Source organism: Salvelinus fontinalis, chromosome 37 (genome assembly GCF_029448725.1).
Source record: "Salvelinus fontinalis isolate EN_2023a chromosome 37, ASM2944872v1, whole genome shotgun sequence".
Lineage (NCBI taxonomy): Eukaryota > Metazoa > Chordata > Actinopteri > Salmoniformes > Salmonidae > Salvelinus > Salvelinus fontinalis.
Genome location: NC_074701.1, coordinates 22,089,150 through 22,116,207, shown reverse-complemented (window position 1 = coordinate 22,116,207; position 27,058 = coordinate 22,089,150). Strand labels below are relative to the sequence as shown.

The following is a 27,058-nucleotide window of genomic DNA, read 5'->3' as shown; positions in this document are numbered from 1 at the left end:
TGTGTCGTACACAAAGTAGATGTCCTAACCGACTTGCCAAAACTATAGTTTGTTAACAAGAAACGTGTGAGGTGCTTGAAAAGCGAGTTATAATGACTCCAACCTAAGTGTATGTAAACTTCTGACTTCAACTGTATATTTAAAGCAGGTGCTTCCACACAGGTGTGGTTCCTGAGTTAATTAAGCAATTAATGTCCCATCATGCTTAGGGTAATGTATAAAAATGCTGGACAGGGCATTTTGGCTACTATGGCTATGCCCCCATAGGATGACAATGCCCCCATCCACAGGGAATGAGTTGTCACTGAATGGTATGATGAGCATGAAAGTGATGTAAACCATATGCTATGGCCGTTTATCAACCATCATCAACAAACCACCAAATTATGGAATTTCTCATGTACGAATGGTGTCGCATCCCTCCAATAGAGTTCCAGACACTTGTAGAATCTATGCCCAAGGTGCAATGAAGCTGTTCTGGCTCGTGGTACCCAACGCCCTATTATGACACTTTATGTTGGTGTTTCCTTTATTTTGGCAGTTACCTGTACACCCGGTCATCATCACAACATTGAGGAAAGGCAGTTTTTATTGATTGTGTGAATGCTGCTAATGCATTGTTATATTGGCTTTGTGCATATTTAAAAAGTGGATGCCATAGTAATGTTCTTTGTAGATCCGTATATCTACAGTAACTTCCCCTATGCCTCCTCCTTTTCAGATTCTCTGGGTGGCCCCTTCCCCACCACATCCCACCGCTATCACCATAAGCCCACCAAGCAATGTCTGCCCGTCCTGCAGTGTGGGAGCAGCCTGTCCTCTTTTCCCCTGCTCTTCCACCCCAGTGCCAAGGGCTCCCAGATCATCATGGACGTGGCCCAGAAGACCGTAAAGAGGCAGGCCAGCTTCTGCAATGCCATCACCTTCAGCAACCGGTCCATTGCCCTGTACGAGCAGGTCCGCCTCAAGGTATGGACAGACTGGGCAGTGGACCATGGTTATCAGCACACTTTCTTTCCTTCCTTTCTTTTAGCCTAACTGTTTTCCATTTATTTATTTGTTTGTCTGTCTCTCTCACTCACTGTGCGTTTTGCCTTCATTAATCCCCTGATTCTGTGTGGGCCAAAACAGCTTAGCCAAAGTTTCCACTTCACCTATCAGTCCATCTATGTCTCAAGTGAAAGAGCAGGGGAAGCATTGCCATGTGAGCCACAGGCCTACTGTTATCTTGCATGGTGAAAGAAGTGTAAATAGAGGTTTTAAATGAGACAAGACAAGAATATCCAGTCTGATGGTAAACAGACATACAGTATGTGTTTATTTGTGTTGTTGTTTACCATTTGGTTTGTAAAAGTTTTAACATATGGCCAACAATAATGTATTTTGGTAAATCTTAGGTTAACACAACTAATGGAATGGACTTTAGGTCATTCACCAGCTTAACTCCCTTCATCAAAATTTAATTGGGGTGGCAGGTAGCATAGTGGTTAGACTGTTGGGCCTGTAACTGAAAGGTTACTAGATCGAATCCCTGAGCTGATAAGGTAAAAATCTGTTGTTCTGCACCTGAACAAGGCAGTTAACCCACTAGGCTGCCATTGTAAATAATAATTTGTTCTTAACTGACTTGTCTAGTTAAATAAAGGATAAATAAAAAATGGTACAAACCCATTACCTGTTCCCCTCCAGATCACCAAGAAGCAGTGCTGCTGGAGCGGAGCCCTGCGTCTGGGCTTCACCTCCAAGGACCCGTCCCGCATCAACCCAGACAACCTGCCCAAGTATGCCTGCCCAGATCTGGTCTCCCAGAATGGCTTCTGGGCCAAGGCCCTGCCCGAGGAGCTGTCCAATGAGGGTAATGTCATCTCCTTCTGGGTGGACAAGAAGGGTCGGGTGTTTTACCGCATCAATGGCTCCAGCCCCATGCTGTTCTTCAGCGGGGTCCATGCCTCCGAGCCACTTTGGGCTCTCATAGATGTCTACGGCCTGACACGAGGGGTCCAGCTACTGGGTGAGTTTCACAGGGAGAAGGGAAAGTGTTATGGTGGTTAATGACGTTCCTTGCCAAATATTATTCCAATTCATTTGGATGAATTTCCCAAATTGACTAATGACAGCAAGTGGTGGTTAAACTTTTAAAATTGTATGTGCTGGTGGGTGTGTTTGCATGAGGTTGGTTGTTTGGTGATGTTACTTTTGTACTACTGCTCTACCTTTCCCACACACCATCATACCAAAATAGTCCAATGGAAAAAAGATGGAGAGAGATTAGAAAGGTTGCGTAGTTACACTGTTAGCATAAAGGAAATGCCACCACAGTGGAATTTGAGACCCACTGGAAAACAAAGCATCTATTCTGAAATGCACTGTTTGATGGGTTTACCCCAAACACTTGACACTAATTCAGGACAAGTTTCCCGTCCAACAGATTTAGAAAAGATGAAGAACGTTTTTGTAATATATAGGTAAAGTTTTTTTTTTACCAGTATCTAGATATTTACCCAGTCTGTTGCTAGCTAATTTGTCCTGGGATATAAACATTGAGTTGTTATTTTACCTGAAAAGCACAAGGTCCTCTACTCCGACAATTAATCCACACATAAAATGGCCAACCGAATCGTTTCTAGTCATCTCTCTACCTTCCAGGCTTTTTCATCGTTGAACTTATATGGTGATCGCATCCAAACTTTCATAGTATTACCACGACCACCGGCAAAACAGTTTGTCTTTCAATCACCCACGTGGGTATAACCAATGAGGAGATGGCATGTGGGTACCTGCTTCTATAACCCAATGAGGAGATGGGAGAGGCAGGATGGGAGAGGCGCGATCTGCGTCAGAAATAGAAAGGAGTTCTATTTTAGCCCTTAGCATCGCAGACGCTCGTTGGCACGCGCTAGCATTGTGGGTGCAATAATTGAATAACATAGATTTCTAAATCTATTTTGTGACACTCGCACACGCGATGTGTCCAGTCTGGTCAGCATGTTAAGTCTCACCCTGATGAGATTAATCAGTGAGTTCTTGTCAGAAAAAGATAACGGCACCCCTGAATATTATGATTCAGGTCATTATACATTATATATACAAAATTATGTAGACACCCCTTCAAATTAGTGGATTTTGCTATTTCAGCCACACCCGTTGCTGACAGGTGTATAAAATCAAGCACACAGCCATGAAATCTCCATAGACAAATATTGGCAGTAGAATGGCCTTACTGAAGAGCTCAGTGACTTTCAATGTGACACCGTCACAGGATGCCACCTTTCCAACAAGTCAGTATTAAGGACCTGAGCCCTCAAATCATGCCTAAGGACTACCTGGCCTGATGACTCCTGACTGTCCCCAGTCCACCTGGTTGTGCTGCTGCTCCAGTTTCAACTGTTCTGCCTGCGGCTAGGGAACCCTGACCTGTTCTCCGGACGTGCTACCTTGTCCCGGACCTGCTGTTTTTGACTCTCTCTCTCTCTCTCTCTACCGCATCGGCTGTCTCAACATCTGAATGCTCGGCTATGAAAAGCCAACTGAGATTTACTCCTGAGGTACTGACCTATTGCACCCTCTAGAACTACTGATTATTATTTGACCCTGCTGGTCATCTATGAATGTTTCAACATCTTGAACAACATTCTGGCCTTAAATGGCCATGTACTCTTATCTCCACCGGTACAGCCAGAAAAGGACTGGCCATCTCTCAGAGCCTGGTTCCTCACTAGGTTTCTTCCTAGGTTTCTGCCTTTAGAGAGTTTTTCCTAGCCACCGTGCTTCTACATCTGCATTGCTTGCTGTTTGGAGTTTTAGGCTAGGTTTCTGAATAGCACTTTGTGACATCAGCTGATGTAAAAAAAGCTTTATAAATTGAATACCCATGATGTTGGAATGAGATGTTTGACGAGCAGATGTCCACATACATTTGGTCATGTAGTGTATTTGCCCCCTTTCTGATTTTCTGTTTTTGAATATTTTTTTATACTGAATGTTATCAGATCTTCAACCAAAACCTAATATTAGATAAAGGGAACCTGAGTTTACAAATAACAAATGAAATTATTTTATTTATTTAATTAACAAATTTAAAAAGTAATTGCCCCCTTACACTCTAACTGGTTGTGCCACCTTTAGCTGCAATGACTGCAACGAAATACTTCCTGTAGTTGTTGATCAGTCTCTCACATCGCTCCAGAGGAAATTTGGCCCACTCTTGCATGCAGAACTGCTTTGTGGGTTTTCAAGCATGAAAAGTTATACTTTTGCCCAAAAAGTTATACTTTTGACTCATCTGTCCATAGAACATTCTTCCAAGAGTATTGGTGATCATCCAGGTGCTTCCAGATGCTTTTTGGCAAACTTGAGTCAACTTTTTGGATGACATGGGTCTCCATTATGCCTGGCGAAAACCAAACACTGCATTCCACAGTAAGAACCTCAAACCAACAGTCAAGCATGGTGGTGGTAGTGTGATGGTTTGGGATGCTTTGCTGCTTCAGGACCTGGATGACTTGCCTTAAAACCTCTACAGGATTGGTTGAGCTAACGTAGGCTAATGTGATTAGCATGAGGTTGTAAGTAACAAGGAAATTTCGCAGGACATAGACATATCTGATATTGTCAGAAAACTTAAATTCTTGTTAATCTAACTGCTCTGTCCAATGTACAGCAACTAGTGAAATAATACCATGCTATTGTTTGAGGAGAGTGCACAGTTATGAACTTTAAAATGTATTAATAAACCAATTAGGCACATTTGGGTAGTCTTGATACAACATTTTGAACAGAAATGCAATGGTTCATTGAATCACTCTATAACATTTAGTGGCCAAAATCTGCCAAAATCTGGCATAATACATTATGGCCTTTCTCTTGCATTTCAAAGATGATGGTACAAAAAAATACTCTGTTCTTTGTATGATCTTATACCAGATCTAATGTGTTATATTCTCCTACATTAATTTAACATTTCCACAAACTTCAGTGTTTACTTTCAAATGGTATCAAGAATCTGCATATCCTTGCTTCAGGTCCTGAGCTACAGGCAGTTAGATTTGGGTATGTCATTTTAGGCGAAAGATAATTCTACAGGATAATGTCAGGCCATCCATCTTTGAGCTGAAGCTGAAGCACAGCTGGGTCATGCAGCAATACAATGATCCAAAGCACCCAATCAAGTTTACATGAAAACTGTTAAAAAGCAACAAATTTGAAGTTTTGGAATGGCCTAGTCAAAGTCCAGACCTAATCCCAATTGAAATGTTGTGGTAGGACTTGAAACGAGCAGTTCATGCTTGAAAACCCACAAATGTTGCTGAGTTAAAACAGTTCTGCATGCAGGAGTGGGCCAAAATTCCTTCACGGCGATGTGAGAGACTGATCAACAACTACAGTAAGAGTTGCAGTAAGGGTTGCAGTCATTGCACCTAAAGGTGGCACAACCAGTTATTGAGTGTAAGGGGGCAATTACTTTTTCAAACAGGGGAATTGGGTGTTGCAGATCTTTGTTAATTTAAATAAAATAAGTATACTTTTTTGTTATTTGTATGCTCAGCTTCCATTTCTCTAATATTAGTTTTTTTGTTGAAGATCTGATAACATTCAGTATCAAAAATATGCAAAAAGGAGAAAATCGTAAAGGAGGAAATACTTTTTCACAGCACTGTATATTACTGTAAAATAGTGGTAGTATCTCTTACTAGATTTAGCTTAATCCTAAATTGCTCTTGTCAGAGTACAATTTTGTTTACTAAACATAATCTTCACCCCTCATGGAATTAACTTTCAAACATCCCAATAATTCAATCAACATTGACTAATTTCCAATAATGATCCTCCCTCTCTATAAGGAATGGAGGCTGTCATCACCATTAATAAAAATAGAAGAGGCTCCCATATATTATAGATAATAACATTTAAACTCATTTCTGGCAGTGCTGGTTGACAGCAAGCAGTGTGCTATCTGCTGTTGGGCTGTTTGGTATCCAGCACTAGAGTGAGACTATCTGGGGTTCAGTGGGCTCGTGACGAGCTGTGATGACACACGGTGCATAGCTCTTGTTCCTCGACAGACATTAAGGAAAGATGATGTCAGGAAAATGGCGTGACTGAAGCCATTTTCCCAGACAGGAGAACAAATACAGTGTTCTCACTGAGCTAAGAAAGAGAATGTTGTGTTAGCACTGTGGAAATCACATCTTTAGCATTGGATCTCCAGTGGGCTTTGTGACTTTACCTAAACATAATCATATGCAATCCCCATTTTAACAGTGATCTACAAACATTCCATTTCAAATATATCCTAGATTTAAAAGATTATAATACATTTGAATGTCCAAGTAGATTCTGCCTCTACTGTAGGTTTTCAGAACAGCAGCTCTCCATATTACTGTTACCTACGAGAGACTCATGCCTTGTTGCCCCCTACATGTCTACACTGACTACACGTGCCTACACTGACCTACAGAAACAGCAGAGCAGCCTTAGCACTCAGTCAGCTGAAGGGTACTTCACTATCAGGCTTCTTCTATAGCCTAAGAACGTCACCAGTCAAGAGCATGGTATATCTCAAAGCCCTAGTATTGCCCCGTTGGCCGCAGTTCAAGCAGCACTTAGTGCCTGAAATATGGGGCGGCCACATCAAAGACTGCCCCGATGAACTGGCACATGTGCTCAGTTTCCTAACGGGGGACATTTTGATTCTTAATGATGCTTACACTAGGAGCTGACATTAACGCTAAGCCAGCTGATAAAGGCAGACAAATTTCACCTGTTGTGCGTGAAGCTATTTATCATACAATCTGTCGGGAGGTTGGTCCTATAGACTAGCTCCAGCTGTTTTCTGCAGGGGCCAAATGGGGCGAGTTTAGCGAACAAACAATGCTTTGGAGTAAGTGATTTTGGTTGTTCAAGTAAACACGTTAAACAAATGGAAAATGTGGGGAATGAATGAGGACCATTTTCACATTGATCTCACACTTTATAGTCTATGGTGACCTACATTATGTGATATATATATCACATAATGTAGGTCACCATAGACTATAAAGTGTATATATATATCAGGAAATGTATAAAATATGAGTAGCTTAAAATTTGATCTAATGTGACCAATTCCATCTCCTAAATCTTGAGCAGCTCTACCACCGAGCCCTGACTCTCTTCCATCTGCGTGACAATATCTTGTCTTCAAATGAACTTCAATCCAATTTTCACTCTGTGTTTCAGTCAGAGACGCATACTCAGTCTCGGTGCATAAATGTAGCTACCCATTTCCTCTCTGGTGCCTTGCCTTTCACATTTGATGGATTGATTTTAAAAGTGTCCCTGATCACATGTCTGGCCAGATCAGTGTAACTGTAGCAGTTCCTCAGTACCAGCCCCAAGGAGACTGCTCTGTGCTATAAATGCATTTCCCATCATATTTGTTGTGAGGTGAGACTTGAGTGATGTGGGTAGTGGCACAACGCTATAGTCTAAGATACCGTAGATAGTGTGTGTAAATAAAAGCAGTACAGTAGAGAAGGAGTGGAACGTACTAGAGTTTAATAAGTCACTGCCTGTTCAATTCAGTTCAATTCCACATCATATGCAGACACCATTGCCCCTAGGGTCATGTAGTGATCTGGGACTTTGCTTTAACATGTCACATAGAGATAAAGTAAACACATTTCTGCAATAAATCAAATCAAGCTTTTTTCATTAAGCACATTTCAGACATGGAATGCAACGCAATGTGCTTCACAGGAAGAAAAAAAGAAAAAAACAATGAAAATAAAAAGTTACATATTTACTACACAACAAACATAAGAATAAAAAAAAACTAAAGAATAACAATAAAAACTGAAATACTAAGGAAAAGCAAATCTAAAAATGTGTGGGTTTTAAGATCTCTTTTCAATGTGGCCACAGTTTCGGCCACCCTCAGGTTCTCTGGCAGGCTATTACAGAGGCTGGGGGCATAGTAACTACAGGCTGCATCTCCATGCCTCTTGGTCCTAGGCTTTAGGATAGTTAAAAGGCCAGTGCCAGAGGACCTGAGGGACCTACTGGGTACATAACTCCAAAAGTATGTCTGACATGTATTAGGGTGCACAATCGTAAATTGATTTAAAAACCAATAGAAGAATCGTAAAAAATTTGAAAACTCACAGAGACCGGTGTAATGTGTGATCTCCGTCTGCTCTTGGTCAGTACCCGCTCTGCAGCATTCTGTATGTTTTTGCAATTGACCAAGGACTTTCTTGGGTAGACCAGACAGGAGAGCATTACAGTAGTCAAGCCTGCTTGTAATAGAAGCATGGATGAGTCTCTCTGTATCAGCCTGAATATACAGAACAGTAGTAGTACATAATATATCCAGAGAATACATTTCTGTTGAATTGACCAATGAGTTCAGTTCGGGCTGTTATCTTATTTTCAGTACCAGTAGTGGTGTTCATGTTGTCTGCCTTCGTGGGGTGTTACGACACAGGATCTAAGGATCTCTAGTTCTGTTTCCTCTAAGGCTGCTACAGTAACAGGGCAGTGTAGATCAGTAGCTAGCCACCCATGTGAGAATTCAAAGGTGATCCAGAGACTGGTGAGACTACTTGAAAGCCGAGATGGTGTTGCATAACCGGTGAAGCTAAATTAATCTGCCGGAATCAAACTGAGCCCGAGGGGTCTTCTATACCAACATTGCAGTCCCTGCCATTTAAGTAAGATTTGTTACATCACTAGGCTCTCTTCCTACACAGATATCAATACAGAAAGGCTTGGTTATTGTAGTCATGAACTGGTGATGTTAATGACTCACTTAGCTAAGGCTCATCCAAAGCTCTGAGAAAAGGTTTTCTCTAATACAGTAGAGCACACCAGCATGGGCGTTTTTGAATTGTTCAGTATATACAGAATATTATCACGGTGGAGTGCCATCTCTATTCACTATGCTCCTGCATGCAATCGTATACATAACCACTGTGTTTTTAGAGTAGTAATAGAGGGTAATTGGAGTTGTTTTTGCTAGTTATCATCTACTGTATGTTGCAATGAGTCCCGTTGCAGTGAATAACTTTCCCCTTTTGGAGAGAAATTAATTTAGCTGTATTTAAAGTTTGTTTTCGACTTAAAAAAATTTCACAGAGCAATGATCAAAGCATGTTTAAAAAGCTTCACTCCTTTTATTTCACAAGGTCAAGCTAACCTTTTTATCTGAAGTTCCTGTATGAAAAGTCTGTTACGGGAACAAAACCCTAAGTCTCACCCTGATGAGATGAATCAGAGAGTTCTTGTCAGAAAAAGATAATGGCACCCCTAAATATAATGATTCAGGTCATAATACACTATATATGCAAAAGTATGTGGACACCCCTTCAAATTAGAGGATTCGGCTATTTCAGTCACACCCGTTGCTGACAGGTGTATCAAATCAAGCACACAGCCATGCAATCTCCATAGACAAACATTGGCAGTAGAATGGTCTTACTGAAGAGCTCAGTGACTTTCAACGTGGCACTGTCATAGGGTACCACCTTTCCAACAAGTCAGTTCATCAAATTTCTGCCCTGCTAGAGCTGCCCCGGTCAACTGTAAGTGTTGTTATTGTGAAGTGGAAACGTCTAGGAGCAACAAGAGCTTACAAGAGCAACAAGAGTGGTAGGCCACATAAGCTCACAGAACGGGATCGTTGAGTGCTGAAGCGCGTAGCGTGTAGAAATTGTCTGTCCTTGTTGCAACACTCACTACCGAGTTCCAAACTTCAGCACAATAACTGTTCATCGGGAGCTTCATAAAATGGGCTTTCATGGCCGAGCAGCCGCACACAAGCCTAAGATGCACAATGCCAAGCGTCGGCTGGAGTGGTGTAAAGCTCACCACCATTGGACTGGAGCAGAGGAAATGCTTTCTCTGGAGTGATGAATCACGCTTCACCATCTGGCAGTCTGACGGACGAATCTGGTTTTGGCGGAGGCCAGGAACATGCTACCTGCCCCATAGTGCATAGTGCTGTTTTTTATTGTTCAGGCTTGGTCCCTTAGTTCCAGTGAAGGGAAATCTTAACGCTACAGCATACAATGACATTCTAGACAATTCTGTACTTCCAACTTTGTGGCAACAGTTTGGGGAAGGCCCTTTCCTGTTTTTAGCATGATAATGCCCCTGTGCACAAAACGAGGCACATACAGAAATGGTTTGTCGAGATCAGTGTGGAAGAACTTGACTAGCCTGCACAGAGCCCTGACCTCAACCCCATCAAGCACCTTTGGGATGAATTGTAACGCAGACTGCGAGCCACGCTTAATAGCCCAACATCAGTGCCCGACCTCACTTATGCTCTTGTTGCTGAATGGAAGCAAGTCACCGCAGCAATGTTCCACATCTAGTGGAAAGCCTTCCCAGAAGAGTGGAGGCTGTTATAGCAGCAAAGGCAGGACCAACTCCATATTAATGCCCATGATTTTGGAATGCGTGTCCACATACTTTTGGTAATGTAGTGTACCTCCCTTTCGTGGCTGAAAATGGAACACAACTGTTTGTTTATGGGACAATCATAGAATTAGGAATTAGAATCATTTAATATGATCTCTATAGATGCAGTGAAGGAGTCAATGGAGCACAGACGTTCCATTGACCAGATTGGCACACATTTAACAAATCTGATCTAGCAAAGTGGATATTCATCAAATCTGTCATTATTTATGTATTGTAACAGGCCCACAATGTGGTTACTTAAGTCCGATTTGGATATATTTGTCTGTTTTCGCTGCATGTAGAAGTAATCCCTTTTCAGGTTTAGAAGAAGGGACTGCTAAATGCTAACTCCCGTTCGTATGAGCTGGTTAGCATAGCTAGCATACAGAAATCGGTGGTGGTAGTCAGTCGTTTTTAACTGTAATACAGTTGGTAATGATGACATGAACCTGTGATGGCGTTGACATCCATACAAGCGTTAATGTCAGATTTTTACCTCAACATAGTGTGAAATACACATACTGTATAAACAATAGCCTAAATGTAGGCACATTTTGCTGTGGGACAATGAGGAGACTGAATCTTTCCCCCACGGTCTTTTCCCCCACGTGTTTCCATGGCAATTCCATTGTTTTGGTCGATTTCAATTGCCCTCTTTGCCATATCTATGGGAACAATGCTCATGAGACTGTGGCATTCAGGCAGTGTCTCACAGGCAGGGTTGCCAGGTTTAGCTAAAATTGACCTCTGAAAACCTACTCACAAGGCCTGAAAACTATCCCAAATGTTTCGCAGTAAGAGAAGAGTTTCCACATTTATCCAATAAACCCTTTTTATTGAGCGAATTAAGAAGGAATATCAACGTCATTTTTAACAACGGTAGGCTAAGAAGCAAAATGTGGATTTCCATCAAAATAATTATTAAGTTTAAGAATGTCGCGAGAGAAGATCAATCGCCCTTATTAAGCTCTCCAGATCATTTTAATCAATGTATGTCGATTTAACATGTTTTGACTGCTATGATTAAGCAACATGGCCTGAGAAGGTGTTGTATATGGCCAGTATACCACTGCTAATAGCTGTTCTTAGGACATAGCCCTTAGCCGTGGTATATTGGCCATATACCACAAAGAACAGCCCTCAGCCGCCGTGATATACTGGCCATATATCACAAACCTCTGAGGTGCCTTATTGCTATTATAAACTGGTTACCAACATAATTAGAGCAGTAAAAAGTATGTTTTTGTCATTCCGCTTGTACATGGCTGATATACCATGACTTTCAACCAATCAGCATTCAGGGCTCAAACCACCCAGTTTATAATTGTAAATAAATCCCATTTGTGCATAACTATAGATAAACCCGACAGAGTTTGAATGATGAAAGTTGGACAACGGATCTCAATCTCTGTGCAAGAAACACTTGGACAAACTTCAAAAAACAAATGTTAGGCTATTTTCTGGCAATTGTGCCATTATTATGTGCCAGATGTTAAGAGTACAAACTGTTATAAATGGCCTATTTGCGAGATTGAATTGTTATTTCAATAGGCATAGGATACAAAAAATGTGGGTATTATAATTGTAACTCAACTTTGCCATGGTTTGCTGAGCTAGATGCAGGTAGCCTATAGCCCCTGATAGGCCAAGATCTCATTTCAGGGAAAAGTCCACAAACTGACATTAAATGTGGAGAAAGATACATTTGAGATTGAGTTGTGACCACGATAATAATGAATCACTTCCGATTTAATTAACTAAACATGGCCATTTAAAAATGGCATAATACTACAAGGCTATAACAACAAACTGAGTTAAAGGCTATTATTACATCTGTTTGCTAGCTCCAGGTAGGCTACACAAGTGGCACAAATGGATTTGCATTGACTCCAGTGATATTGTCATTATATATATATTTATTGTATAAAATAGTAGGCTACAGTAGCCTGCAATGGCATAGAAATGAAAAGCCTACTTGATGGCCAACAGATGCAAATGTAGCCTATCATTCTCCACATTTAATGTAATTTTCATTGTCGCGCAGCGCTCCAGACCCTAGAACTGAGCATGAGTAAAATCCTTCCCTTGATACTGTTATGCATAAGAAAAGTCAACATTAGAATGCAGTTACCTTTAAACCACCTCTGATCGAATTTATATAAAGAGCGCTAGTGCACCTAAAGTTGTTTTCCAATGCTTTGTATCCATTCTATCAGTTCTAGTGAGTTAATGTGTTATGGAAAAAGGGTGTCTCCATAAATCTAAATAGCCTACCTACAACTGGTAAAAAGTTGTCACGACTTGCATGTGTGATGGTTCTGTCTCCGTGACTCAGCTGCTTCTGCTGCAGAACCTCTTAACCAGTGATCCCAATGCACACACCCCCCTCCGGGCCCTCCCCCTCTCCACCATTCACTCACTCACTCAATAATGAACAACATGCTCATGCCTGATAGTCATAAGCAGCAGGTCACAGTTATAGATACATATATACATACATACATACATACATACATACATACATACATACATACATACATACATACATACATACATACATACATACATACATACATACATACATACATACATACATACATACATACATACATACATACAGTGGCGACCCATTCAGGGCAGGTGGCCACAGAAAATTTGATGTCAAACCACGTTATATCTACAGTAGCTTTGATTGGACTGATCATATCAACATCATACTTTCAAATCTTAGCTAGCAAGCTAGCAGTCATCATCATGAATTATGTCGACAATCTACTGACAAATCCTTTTCAAACCTTGTCATATGAAGATAAATTATGAAGAGAAGTTATAGATAAAACGTATCGGTGCTCATTGGCCATTGGACAAAAACATTACACAACAAGTTGGAAATTGCAAATTCAGCAATGAGTGGTTTGGAATGAATCAGTGGCTAACTGCAAGCATTGCAAAGAAATGTTTTAACAAATGTACATTATACCAGGGGCATTGGTAGACACAATGTAAGTAACCTATTTTATGTCCCTCTAACTTCCCTTAACGTCCAACAGTTATTGTATGCGCCTATGAACCAATCATTTGCCCATGAACCAGATTTATGCTGTTAGCACTGAGGCGGTGTGCCCTAGTAAGCTTCAGCAATGAAACAAGCAATCATCCCAGAAAAGTGCTCAAAATAGCCCAATTTACATATGTATAGTCGTGGCGAAAAGTTTTGAGAATGACACAAATATTAATTTCCACAAAGTTTGCTGCTTCAGTGTCTTTATATATTTTTGTCAGATGTTACTATGGAATACTGAAGTATAATTACAAGCATTTCATAAGTGTCAAAGGCTTTAATTGACAATTACATGAAGTTGATGCAGAGTCAATATTTGCAGTGTTGACCCTTCTTTTTCAAGACCTCTGCAATCCGCCCTGGCATGCTGTCAATTAACTTCTGGGCCACATCCTGACTGATGGCAGCCCATTCTTGCATAATCAATGATTGGAGTTTGTCAGAATTTGTGGGGTTTTGTTTGTCCACCCGCCTCTTGAGGATTGACCACAAGTTCTCAATGGGATTAAGGTCTGGGGAGTTTCCTGGACATGGACCCAAAATATCGATGTGCTGTTCCCCGAGCCACTTAGTTATCACTTTTGCCTTATGGCAAGGTGCTCCATCATGCTTGAAAAGGCATTGTTCGTCACCAAACTGTTCCTGGATGGTTGGGAGAAGTTGCTCTCGGAGGATGTGTTGGTACCATTCTTTATTCATGGCTGTGTTCTTAGGCAAACTTCTGAGTGAACCCACTCCCTTGGCTGAGAAGCAACCCCACACATGAATGCTCTCAGGATGCTTTGCTGTTGGCATGACACAGGACTGATGGTAGCGCTCACCTTGTCTTCTCAGGACAAGCTTTTTTCTGGATGCCCCAAACAATCAGAGAGGGGATTCATCAGAGAAAATTACTTTACCCCAGTTCTCAGCAGTCCAATCCCTGTACCTTTTTCAGAATATCAGTCTGTACCTGATGTTTTTCCTGGAGAGAAGTGGCTTCTTTGCTGCCCTTCTTGACACCAGGCCATCCTCCAAAAGTCTTTGCCTCAATGTGCGTGCAGATGCACTCACACCTGCCTGCTGCCATTCCTGAGCAAGCTCTGAACTGGTGGTGCCCCGATCCCGCAGCTGAATCAACTTTAGGAGGCGGTCCTGGCGCTTGCTGGAATTTCTTGGGCGCCCTGAAGCCTTCTTCACAACAATTGAACCGCTCTCCTTGAAGTTCTTGATGATCCGATAAATGGTTGATTTCGGTGCAATCTTACTGGCAGCAATATCCTTGCCTGTGAAGCACTTTTTGTGCAAAGCAATGATGACGGCACATGTTTCCTTGCAGGTAACCATGGTTGACAGAGGAAGAACAATGATTCCAAGCACCACCCTCCTTTTGAAGCTTCTAGTCTGTTATTTAAACTCAATCAGCATGACAGAGTGATCTCCAGCCTTGTCCTCGTCAACACTCACACCTGTGTTAACGAGAGAATCACTGACATGATGTCAGCTGGTCCTTTTGTGGCAGGGCTGAAATGCGTGGAAATGTTTTTTGGGGATTCAGTTCATTTGCATGGCAAAGAGGGACTTTGCAGTTAATTGCAATTCATCTGATCACTCTTCATAACATTCTGGAGTATATGAAAATTGCCATCATACGAACTGAGGCAGCAGACTGTGAAAATTAATATTTGTGTCCTTCTCAACTTTTGGCCACCACTGTAGCTTAAGAAACAATGTTCATGAAATTAATAACAGATGACATTAATATTCTGACTATCTCTGACCCTCACTTAGACAATACCTATATAACATTTACAGAAAAGACAGAAATGGGAGGGAGGGGGTACCTAGTCAGTTGTACAACTAAATGCACTCAACTGAAATGTGTCTTCTGCATTTAACCCAACCCATCTGAATCAGAGAGGTGCGTGGGGCTGTCTTAATCGAAATTATGGATTGCTTCTTATTCTCTCGTTGTCCCCTTATGCCATAGTTTGTATATCTCAATTGTCAGTAGAGACCACATTTGTTTTAGCAAGTCAGCCATATCAGCTATGTTTTTTTAAAGGCAGAAAAGGAGGCTGAATGAACTGTTTCGCTGCCAGACAAGGCTCTGCTGATGCCATGTGTAACAGTGGTAAGGTGATGGAACTGCTGTTGGGACTCTGTTGTTTTGACAGCTTTATGTAGGCCCTAACAGTTTGTGGGCACCGTTTGTCACCGTTATAGTCCAATTAATGTATTGTTTAGTGTTGTGTTGTGTAGTGTCTTTGCTGGTATGCATCTACATTTTTTTGTTTTCCTCACCAAAATCGCCACTGTATATATATTTTAAGCCAAATGCAATGGTGGCCGCGACATCTTTTTCAAAGTAGCCCAATTGATCGACAAAAACCATGAAGATGGCAACACTGCTCACAGGTGTTGCTGTGTTCTTACACAACCTGGTCTCAGAGCATTTCGTATTATTCTGTAAGTAAATCCAAGACACTCCATTTAGTACGATACAGTGCATTCGGAAAGTATTCAGACCCCTTGACCTTTTCCACATTTTGTTACGTTACAGCCCTATTTTAAAATGTTCTAAATAGATTTCCCATCAATCTACACACACTACCCCATAATTATAAAGCAAAAACAGTTTTTTATGAATTTTTCAAAAGTATAATAAAGAACTGAAATATCAGTATTCTGACCCTTTACTCAGTACTTTGTTGAAGCACCTTTGGCATCGATTACACTCTCGAGTCTTCTTGGGTATAACGCTACAAGCTTGGCACACCTGTACTTGGGGAATTTCTCCCATTCTTCTCTGCAGATCCTCTCAAGCTTTGTCAGGTTGGATGGGGAGTGTTGCTGCACAGCTATTTTCAGGTGTCTCCAGAGATGTTCGATCGTGTTCATGTCCGGGCTCTGGCTGGGCCACTCAAGGACATTCAGAGACTTGTCCCGAAGCCACTCCTGCATTGTCTTGGCTGTGTGCTTAGGTTCATTGTTCTGTTGGAAGGTGAACCTTTGCCCCAGTCTGAGGTCCTGAGAGCTCTGGGGCAGGTTTTCATCAAGGATCGCTCCGTACTTTGCTCCGTTCATCTTTATCTCGATCCTGGCTAGTCTTGAAGTCCCGTGCCGCTGAAAAACATGCCCACCACGTGATGCTGCCACGCACCATTTTTTATAATTTTTATTTCACCTTTATTTATCCAGGTAGGCCAGTTGAGAACAAGTTCTCATTTACAACTGCGACCTGGCCAAGATAAAGCAAAGCAGTGCAACAAAAACAACAACACAGAGTTACACATGGGATAAACAAAAGTACAGTCAATAACACAATAGAAAATCTATATACAGTGTATGCCAATGGAGTAAGGAGGTAAGGCAATAAATAGGCCATAGTAGCGAAGTAATTACAATTGAGCAAATTTACACTGGAGTGATAGATGTGCAGATGATGATGTGCAAGTAGAAATACTGGTGTGCAAAAGAGCAAAAAAGTAAAATAAAATCAATATGGGGATGAGGTATGTAGTTGGATGGGCTATTTACAGCTGCAGCGATCGGTCAGCTGCTCAGATAGCTGATGCTTAACGTTAGTGAGGGAGATATAAGTCTCCAACTTCAGCGATTTTTGCAATTCGTTCCAGTCATTGGCAGCAGAGAACTGGAAGGTAAGGCGGCCAAATAAGGTGTTGGCTTTGGGGATGACCAGTGAAATATACCTGCTGGAGCGTGTGCTACGGGTGGGTGTTGTTATGGTGACCAGTGAGCTGCGATAAGGCGGAGCTTTACCTAGCAAAGACTTGTAGATGACCTGGAGCCAGTGGGTCTGGCGACGAATATGTAGCGAAGGCTGGCCGACGCGAGCATAAAGGTCACAGTGGTGGGTGGTATATGGGGCTTTGGGGACAAAACGGATGGCACTGTGATAGACTGCATCCAGTTTGCTGAGTAGAGTGTTGGAGGCTCTTTTGTAAATGACATCGCCGAAGTCGAGTATCGGTAGGATAGTCAGTTTTACGAGGGAATGTTTGGCATGCATGAGTGAAGGATGCTTTGTTGCGAAATAGGAAGCCGATTCTAGATTTAATTTTGTATTGTAGATGCTTAATATGAGTCTGGAAGGAGAGTTTACAATCTAGCCAGACACCTAGGTATTTGTAGTTCTCCACATATTCTAAGTCAGAACCCTTCAGAGTAGTGATGCTAGTCGGGCGGGTGGGTGCGGGTAGCGATCGGTTGAAGAGCATGCATTTAGTTCTACTAGCGTTTAAGAGCAATTGGAGGCCACGGAAGGAGTGCTGTATGGCATTGAAGCTCGTTTGGAGGTTTGTTAACACAGTGTCCAAAGAAGGGCCAGATGTATACAGAATGGTGTCGTCTGCGCAGAGGTGGATCAAGGAATCACCAGCAGCAAGAGCGACATCATTGATATATTCAGAGAAAGGAGTCGGCCCGAGAATTGAACCCTGTGGTACCCCCATAGAGACTGCCAGAGGTCCGGACAACAGGCCCTCCGATTTGACACACTGAACTCTATCTGAGAAGTAGTTGGTGAACCAGGTGAGGCAGTCATTTGAGAAACCAAGGCTGTTGGCCAGGTCGATGAACAGTATTGTCTTTTATCGATGGCGGTTATGATATCGTTTAGTACCTTGAGCGTGGCAGAGGTGCACCCGTGACCACTTTGGAAACCGGATTGCACAGCGGAGAAGGTACGGTGGGATTCGAAATGGTCAGTGTTCTGTTTGTTAACTTGGCTTTCGAAGACTTTAAAAAGGCAGGGCAGGATGGATATAGGTCTGTAACGGTTTGGGTCTAGAGTGTCACCCCCTTTGAAGAGGGGGATGACCGTGGCAGCATTCCAATCTTTAGGAATCTCGGACGACATGAAAGAGAGGTTGAACAGACTAGTATTAGGGGTTGCAACAATGGCGGCGGATAATTTTAGAAGGAGAGGGTCTCGATTATCGTGGATTTATCGGTGGGGACAGTGTTTCCTAGCCTCAGTGCAGTGGGCAGCTGGGAGGAGGTGCTCTTATTCTCCATGGACTTTACAGTGTCCCAGAACTTTTGGGAGTTAGAGCTACAGGATGCACATTTCTGTTTTAAAAAGCTAGCCTTTGCTTTCCTAACTGACTGTGTTCATTGGTTCCTGATTTCCCTGAAAGTTGCATATCGCGGGGACTATTCGATGCTAGTGCAGTACGCCATAGGATGTTTTTGTGCTGGTCGAGGGCAGTCAGGTCTGGAGAGAACCAAGGGCTATATCTGTTCTTAGTTATACATTTTTTGAAAGGGGCATGCTTACTTAAGATGGTGAGGAAATTACTTTTAAAGAACAACCAGGCATCCTCTACTGACGGGATGAGGTCAATATCCTTCCAGGATACCCAGGCCAGGTCGATTTAGAAAGGCCTGCTCGCAGAAGTGTCTTAGAGAGCGTTTGACAGTGATGAGGGGTTGTCGTTTGACTGCGGACCCATAACGGATGCAGGCAATGAGGCAGTGATCGCTGAGATCCTGATTGAAAACAACAGAGGTGTATTTGGAGGGCAAGTTGGTCAGGTTAATATCTATGAGGTTGCCCATGTTTACGGATTTAGGGTAGTACCTGGTGGGTTCCTTGATGATTTGTGTGAGATTGAGGGCATCAAGCTTAGATTGTAGGACAGCCGGGGTGTTAAGCATATCCCAAACTAGGTCACCTAACAGAACGAACTCTGAAGATAGATGGGGGGGCAGTCAATTCAAATATAGTGTCCAGGGCACAGCTGGGAGCTGTGCATAGTTCACCATGCTTCACCGTTGGGATGGTGACAGGTTTCCTCTAGATGTAACGCTTGGCATTCAGGCCAAAGAGTTCAATATTGGTTTTCTCTGACCAGAGAATCTGGTTTCTCATGTTCTGAGAGTCCTTTACGTGCCTTTTGGTGCTGACTTGTTGCACCCTCGACAACTGCTGTGATTATTATTATTTGACCATGCTGGTCATTTATGAACATTTGAACATCTTGGCCATGTTCTGTTATAATCTCCACTCGGCACAGCCAGAAGAGGACTGGCCACCCCTCATAGCCTGGTTCCTCTCTAGGTTTCTTCCTAGGTTTTGGCCTTTCTAGGGAGTTTTCCCTAGCCACCGTGCTTCTACACCTGCATTGCTTGCTGTTTGGGGTTTTAGGATGGGTTTCTGTACAGCACTTTGAGATATCAGCTGATGTAAGAAGGGCTATATAAATACATTTGATTTGATTTGATATGGTTGTTTCTCTGGAAGGTTCTTCCATCTCCACAGAGGAACTCTGGAGCTCTGTCAGAGTGACCATCGAGTTCTTGGTCACCTCCCTGACCAAGAACTTTCTTCCCCGATTGCTCAGTTTGGCCTGGCGGCCAGCTTTAGGAAGAGTGTTGGTGGTTCCAAACGTCTTCCATTTAAGTATGATGGAGGCCACTGTGTTCTTGTAACTTCAATGCTGCATACATTTGTTGCTACCCTTCACCAGATCTGTGCCTCGACACAGTCCTGTCTCGGAGCTCTACGGACAATTCCTTCAACCTCATGGCTTGCTTTTTGCTCTGACATACGCTGTCAACTGTGGGACCTTATATAGAGGGTTGTGTGCCTTTCCAAATCATGTCCAATTAATTGAATTTACAACAGGTTTCCAATCAAGTTGTAGAAACATCTCAAGGATGATCAATGGAAACAGGATGCACCTGAGCTCAATTTTGAGAGTCATAGCAAAGGGTCTGAATACTTAGAGTTGATGTCGGAAGTTTACATACACTTAGGTTGGAGTCATTCAAATTCATTTTTCAACCACTCCACAAATTCCTTGTCAACAAACTATAGTTTTGGCAAGTCGGTTAGGACATCTACTTTGTGCATGACAGAAGTATTTTTTTCAACAATTGTTTACAGACAGATTATTTCACTTATAATTCACTGTATCACAATTCCAATGGGTCAGAAGGTTACATACACTAAGTTGACTGTGACTGCGCTTGGGAAATTCCAAGTATGTTATGGCTTTAGATGCTTCTGATAGGCTAGATGACATCATTTGAGTCAATTGGAGGTTTACCTGTGGATGTATTTCAAGACCTTCCTTCAAACTCAGTGCCTCTTTGCTTGACATCATGGGAAAATCAAAATAAATCAGCCAAGACCGCAGAAAAAATTATGTAGACCTCCAGAAGTCTGGTTCATCCTTGGGAGCAATTTCCAAACACCTGAAGGTACCACGTTCATCTGTACAAACAATTGTACGCAAGTATAAACACCATGGGAACACGCAGCTGTCATACTGCTCAAGAAGGAGACGCGTTCTGTCTCCTAGAGATGAACGTACTTTGGTGCGAAAAGTGCAAATCAATCCCAGAACAACAGCAAAGGACCTTGTGAAGATGCTGGAGGAAACAGGTGCAAATGTATCTATATCCACAGTAAAACATGTCCTATATCTACATAACCCGAAAGGCCGCTCAGCAAGGAGGAAGCCACTGCTCAAAAACCGTCATAAAAAAGCGAGACTACGGTTTGCAACTGCACATGGGGACAAAGATCATACTTTTTAGAGAAATGTCCTCTGGTCTGACGAAATACAAATAGAACTGTTTGGCCATAATGACCGTTGTTATGTTTGGAAGAAAAAGGGGGAGGCTTGCAAGCCGAAGAACACCATCCCAACCGTGAAGCACGGGGGTGGCAGCATCATGTTGTGGGGTGCTTTGCTGCAGGAGGGACTGGTGCACTCCACAAAATAGATGGCATCACGAGGGAGGATAATTATGTGGATATATTGAAGCAACATTTCAAGACATCAGTCAGGAAGTTACAGCTTGGTCACAAATGGGTCTTCCAAATGGAGAATGACCCCAGCATACTTCCAAAGTTGTGGCAAAATGGCTTAAGGACAACAAAGGCAAGGTATTGGAGTGGCCATCACAAAGCCCTGACCTCAATCCCATAGAAAATTTGTGGGCAGAATTGAAAAAGCGTGTGCGAGCAAGGAGGTCTACAAACCTGACTCAGTTACACCAGCTCTGTCTGGAGGAAAGGGCCAAAATTCACCCAACTTATTGTGGGAAGCTTGTGGAAGGCTACCTGAAACGTTTGACCCAAGTTAAACAATTTAAAGGCAATGCTACCAAATACTAATTGAGTGTATGTAAACTTCTGACCCACTGGGAATGTTATGAAATAAATAAAAGCTGAAATAAATCATTCTCTCTACTATTATTCTGACATTTCACATTCTTAAAATAAAGTGGTGATCCTAACTGACCTAAGACAGGGAATTTGTACTAGGATTAAATGTCAGGAATTGTGATAAACTGAGTTTAAATATATTTGGCTAAGGTGTACGTAAACTTCCGACTTCAACTGTATGTAAATAAGGTTTTTCTGTTTCATATTTTTGTATACATTTGCTAAAATTGCTTTGTCATTATGCGGTATTGTGTGTAGATTTATGAGGAACATGTTTTATTTCATCAAATTTTAGAATAAGACTGTAACGTAACGAAATGGGAAAAAATGGGAAGGGATCTGAATACTTTCCGAATGAACTGTATGTCATGTTTGGTAGTGTTACATAAGACCGATGGTTACTTAAGGCAAAAACGAAAGTATAGTGGTTGGTGTGGGTGGGTGGGTGGATGGGAGGGAGGGAGGGAGGGAGTATAACATGAATGTCTAGCAACCCAAAGGTTGTGAGTTTGAATCTCATCATGGGCAACTGTCATTTGAGCTAATTAGCAACTTTTCAATTACTTAACATGTAATCTAACCCTTCCCCTAACCTTAACCATTCACCTAACCCTAACCTTAACCCTTTTAGCTAACCATTCCCCTTACCTTAACCCTTTAACCTAACTCCTAAACTTAACATTTTCCCTAACCCCCAGCCTAGCTACGTTAGCCACCTAGCCAGAATTCGTAACATGCAAGTTTAGCAAATCTGTAAAATATTGTAGGTTTTGCAAATTTGTAACATATAATATGAATTGTAATTTGTATAAAATATCATATGGATGATGGACATCCACAAATTAATACATACCATACAAAATGTAGTGGTTCTGATTTAAGTACAGACGAATACGAAATACTCTGAGACCAGGTTGTCTTACAGGGTAAATAAGCAGTTTGTTCATCTGTGAATATAAGTAAGCCTTTTATGGATGAGGGGTGTTTGGAGCTAGAAGTTCGTTTCCTGGAGTTAGATTAATCACTTTATCATTGACAAAGTGCTAGTGGTCCGTGAAGCTAGAGGTAGTGTCCCTGTAGTCGTTAAAGAAGATATAAAATGATGTCCAGATTCAGGGTAAAATATAATCTTGTGGAAGCTAAGGACTAGCTTCATATCATGGTGTGTGTTGCCTTACATTAAATGTCATGGTGTGAAAAATAGAATACTGGTAGTCTCATACAAATAACATTAGGAATGCAGATGAAATTGAATTAAACTCGCATGGGAAAAGAATATTGCTCTCTAGTAAAAATGAACAAGTGGTCAACATGTACTAGATGAAATAGCTCATTGTAACATTTGATTAAAACATCTATTGTGGAAAAGACACCTTTTTACTTTTTTAAATCACTCATGCCTGTTATGCTGGTTAATGCGAACTGAAACTCTTTGAATATTTTTTTTTAGCAATTTGATTCTTCTAGGGCTGTCTTGACTCTATTGTACACGGCTTTCCTAACCTGTTTGTTTTTGTCAACAATCACACGCACATAGAGCTTACTTTTTATTTTACTCGTCACAGTAGATGTTATCTGGGGCTGCAGATGGTCTCCATCTGTGGATAGGAATAGTTTTCAATCAGGCTAGATCAGATATGTACAATCTGGCCATTGCAGCAGCCAGCCAAACAGGCTAGGGTTTATTCAAGGGCGACGCAGGTGAATGTAGGTTTGTTTAACCTCTTGTCATTCTAAAGCAGCACTGGCGGCAGCATTGAAACAACATTTACACTAAACAAAATAGGAATGTCTATCTGTATGTCTTTGAGTGTCACTGCTTACAGCTTATGTATATTCACCGAAACCCACTTGTGTGTTGCATACTACAGTTGCGGCCAAATATATAGATACCCTTTTCTTAAATAATTCCAGATTTCTTCTAAAATAAAATAAAGCAACTTTGTGACCTCACCTTGTTATTGGAGTTTCAACGTTGCAGAACCTATTTTATTTTTGTAAACTTAATTTTAGCATTTTAATTCAGAGAATAAAGATTAATGACGAGACCAAAGTTGTAGACACCCCCGGAGCTAGTACTTGGTTGCACAGCCTTTGGCCGAGACAACTGAAGACAAACGCTACATGTAGCCATCAATGAGCTTGCTGCACCTTTCTACTGGCAATTTGGCCAACTTTTCGGGCTGAAAATTGCTCTAATTCAACCCAGTGTCCAAAACATGTGTCTCTGTTGAAGGTTGTGGGTCTTCCAGCAGGACAACAACCCCAAACGCACATCAAAAAACACCCAGGAATGGTTCAAAAGAAATGCTGGACTGTTCTGGAGTGGCCAGTGTCCAGGTCTGAATCACATCCGTAACCTATGGCAAGATCTGAAAACAGCAGTTGATTGAGGGCACCCCGCAAACATTGAAGAATTAGAGCAGTTTGCTACTGAAGAGTGGACCAGTAGAAAGGTGCAGCAAGCTCACTGATGGCTACAAGAAACATTAATTGGCAGTTTAACTTGGCCGAAGGCTGTGCAACAAGTACTAACTCCGGAGTGTCTATAATTTTGTATGTGTCAAACTTACGTTTACAATAATTGAATTGGTTCTGCAATGTTGAAAATCCATAACGGGGTGTGAATTTCAGCAGTTTTTAGATGAAGAAATATGGAATTATTTAAGAAAAGTGTAAGGGTGTCTGTACAGTATATCCAGATGTATGTGTTAAGAATTGTTGAGTTTGTGGACCCATTACACCTTACATTTTAATAGATAGAACACTAGGTTCTGTTTACCATCTCCATGAGGCGAGATACAGATTACTGCCAAAATAAAGGAAACACCAACATAGTGTCTTAATAGGGCGTTAGGCCACAACGAGCCACCAGAACTGCTTCCATGCCCCTCGGCATTGATTCTACAAGTGTCTGAAACACTATTGGAGGGATGCAACACCATTTTTCCACAAGAAATTCCATAATTTTGTGTTTTGTTCATGGTGCTGGAAAACGCTGTCTCGGGCGCTGCGCCAGAATCTTACATAAGTGTTAAATTAATCCCACTGTTCTTTGTGAAACATCAGAAAGTTGAGCAGTCTTCGTCACTGAAGCTCCTGCCAAACGTGCCCCAACAATCACCCCTCTTTCAAAGTCACTGAGATCTCTTCTTCTAGCCATGGTTGCCAAATGGGCAACTAGGCATTTGCATACATGACCCCAAGCATAATGGAATGTTAATTGCTTAATTAACTCAGGAACCACACCTGTGTGGAAGCACCTGCTTACTGTGTTTGCACCATTTACTCAAGTGTTTCCTTTATTTTGGATGTTCACCTTAGTAAAGGAGGGCAGAACTAAGCTCCTTTCTTAGTTGTGATTGGTGGATGCATTTGATAGGCCTGAAGGCAGGGTCTATACCCAAGTAAGCAAAGGCTGTACTAATACCTCTAATTATGGGTCTGCTGCTTACGAATGGATCATCCAAAAACAGTGAAGCTTGGAGTTCACAGTGGTAATAATAATGTGCAGATTCATCTGTTAAAGGTCTGCTCTGACCCAAAGGAGAATGGAGGAAAAGGCGGGGGGATGCTAAGTGTCTCCACATTATTAACATTTAGCTAATTCACTGAGCTGAAATGTTTGGCATGTTAAAATCGTGAAACATTGTACAGCCCTTCCTCTCTCTCCCTCCTTTCTTTTCTTTCTTTCTTTTCTTTCTTTTCTTTCTTTCTTTCTTTCTTTTTCTCTATTTCGTACCTTTCTCTGTCTGGGACTGCTGATCACACTAATACATAATGTGCAAATTCCCTGCTGTTTTGTTGATTGGGTGTTTTAAAGGTGGTTAAAGTTACATTTGAACTTTGCAAGAGTATGGATCCTGCTCCAGGTTTCCACATTTTGGAAAATTGCCATTTATTCTTAGACTTCATGAGGTTAAGATGTGTATCATGTTGTTACCTTTGTCCTGAGGTTTTTGATCAAATGGAGTGTATGTATGCACTACAGTGAATTATATACATATGTTCTTAGACCCCAGAATCCAGACCAAGGCCAAATAAACCATTATTCAAATAACACAGATGGATCAACCATAGAGTACAGTGTAAGTGCCTTCCCTTAGAAATGATCTAGTCCCCATGGCAACCCTATTCTCAGCTATGTTGCCCAAGATACAACTCCAAACATCCGAACATTTCACACTGGATGTCCCACTGGACAATGAGGACAAGTAGAAACTAGAATGTGGGATGGCCTTCTTTCATCAACATCATGCTATACACATGCAAGGTTTTAGCATATTTAAATCTAGCTTTATTTCAGATGACCTCAACGCTTTCTATTCATTTGATTATTTAAGAAAAATAAATGTCTCTAGACAGGGCCAGTTGTCTCAACCATGATTTAATCAGTCCGGATGGAATCGAAGAAATTTGCAGTGAAATCATAATGGAAATGGTAATAGAACATGTCAGCTCAGAATCTGGGGAGCTCAGCTATACAGTACAGGGGGAGAAGCTAACCACTTTCAGATGGCCAGAGAGTCCATTATCAATAATGAGCTCATTGTGTGTGGACGTTTCACTGGGGGTTACCCTGGGTTTCCTTGACCAAAACAAGGAGATGAGACTAATTGAGGAAATCTGTTTGTGATTAGAGAGAATCACCAGAGACCCTATACACCCCCCCCCCCCCCATAATAGCCCCAAAGCAAAATATTGTTGATTCACCAGAACCATCACACAGATGAAAATGTTTACATTTCAGCCGTAGAAGTGCAGTGACATGAATAAGTAACTTTTTGCTGACACAATACAACTTTGAGGTATGATTAATGTTGGAGTCATCAAAGAGCCTTAAGATATTTCAAGTGTCTATAACATAGTTGTTGTTTTTTTGCCCTCCTTGGTAATGAAATGATTCGCAAAAGGTGTGTGTCAATAGTTTAGCAGTCACCTGAAGCATAATGTCTACGGAAGGGGTTCTCAAATGCCTGACGACAGACTGAATTCTTCCGCTGCTCGATGCTCGCTACATACTTCAGTCTGAGACTGCAATCATTAAAGTTGTTTGTGGTGACATGAAACGTCTGTGGGCGTGGCGTTGCGTTTGGCTGGAGCAAGCAGTTTGGGTAGGCAGGCAAGCTTCTTCGCTGACCTAGGGGACATTGGGACCCTTAACAGCACAGAGATCTGACCCTGCCTGCCTTTGTAGATATTTGTCACCTCAGTGAGTTCCATCTTCTTTCCACTACGGAAGGAGGTCCAAGAATCAGAAACATCTGGCATTGGGCCAGAGAATCCAACTTGGTGTTCCAAAATGCTACGTGCACAGCTCATCTTACATTTGGCATCTCCGAGGCTGAGAGTTCATTGAAACATATAGCCTC

General features: G+C 41.8%; 1 protein-coding gene across 1 annotated transcript in view; it reads left to right on the top strand.

Moving 5' to 3' along the window:
• LOC129836365 (E3 ubiquitin-protein ligase NEURL1-like) overlaps window positions 1-27,058 on the top strand; it is a 54,716-nt gene that overhangs the window by 9,834 nt on the left and 17,824 nt on the right. The window contains exons 2-3 of the mRNA XM_055902421.1: window positions 722-969; window positions 1,690-2,011. Of these exons, the coding sequence (XP_055758396.1) occupies window positions 722-969; window positions 1,690-2,011 (570 nt within the window). The remainder of the gene's footprint in view (window positions 1-721; window positions 970-1,689; window positions 2,012-27,058) is intronic.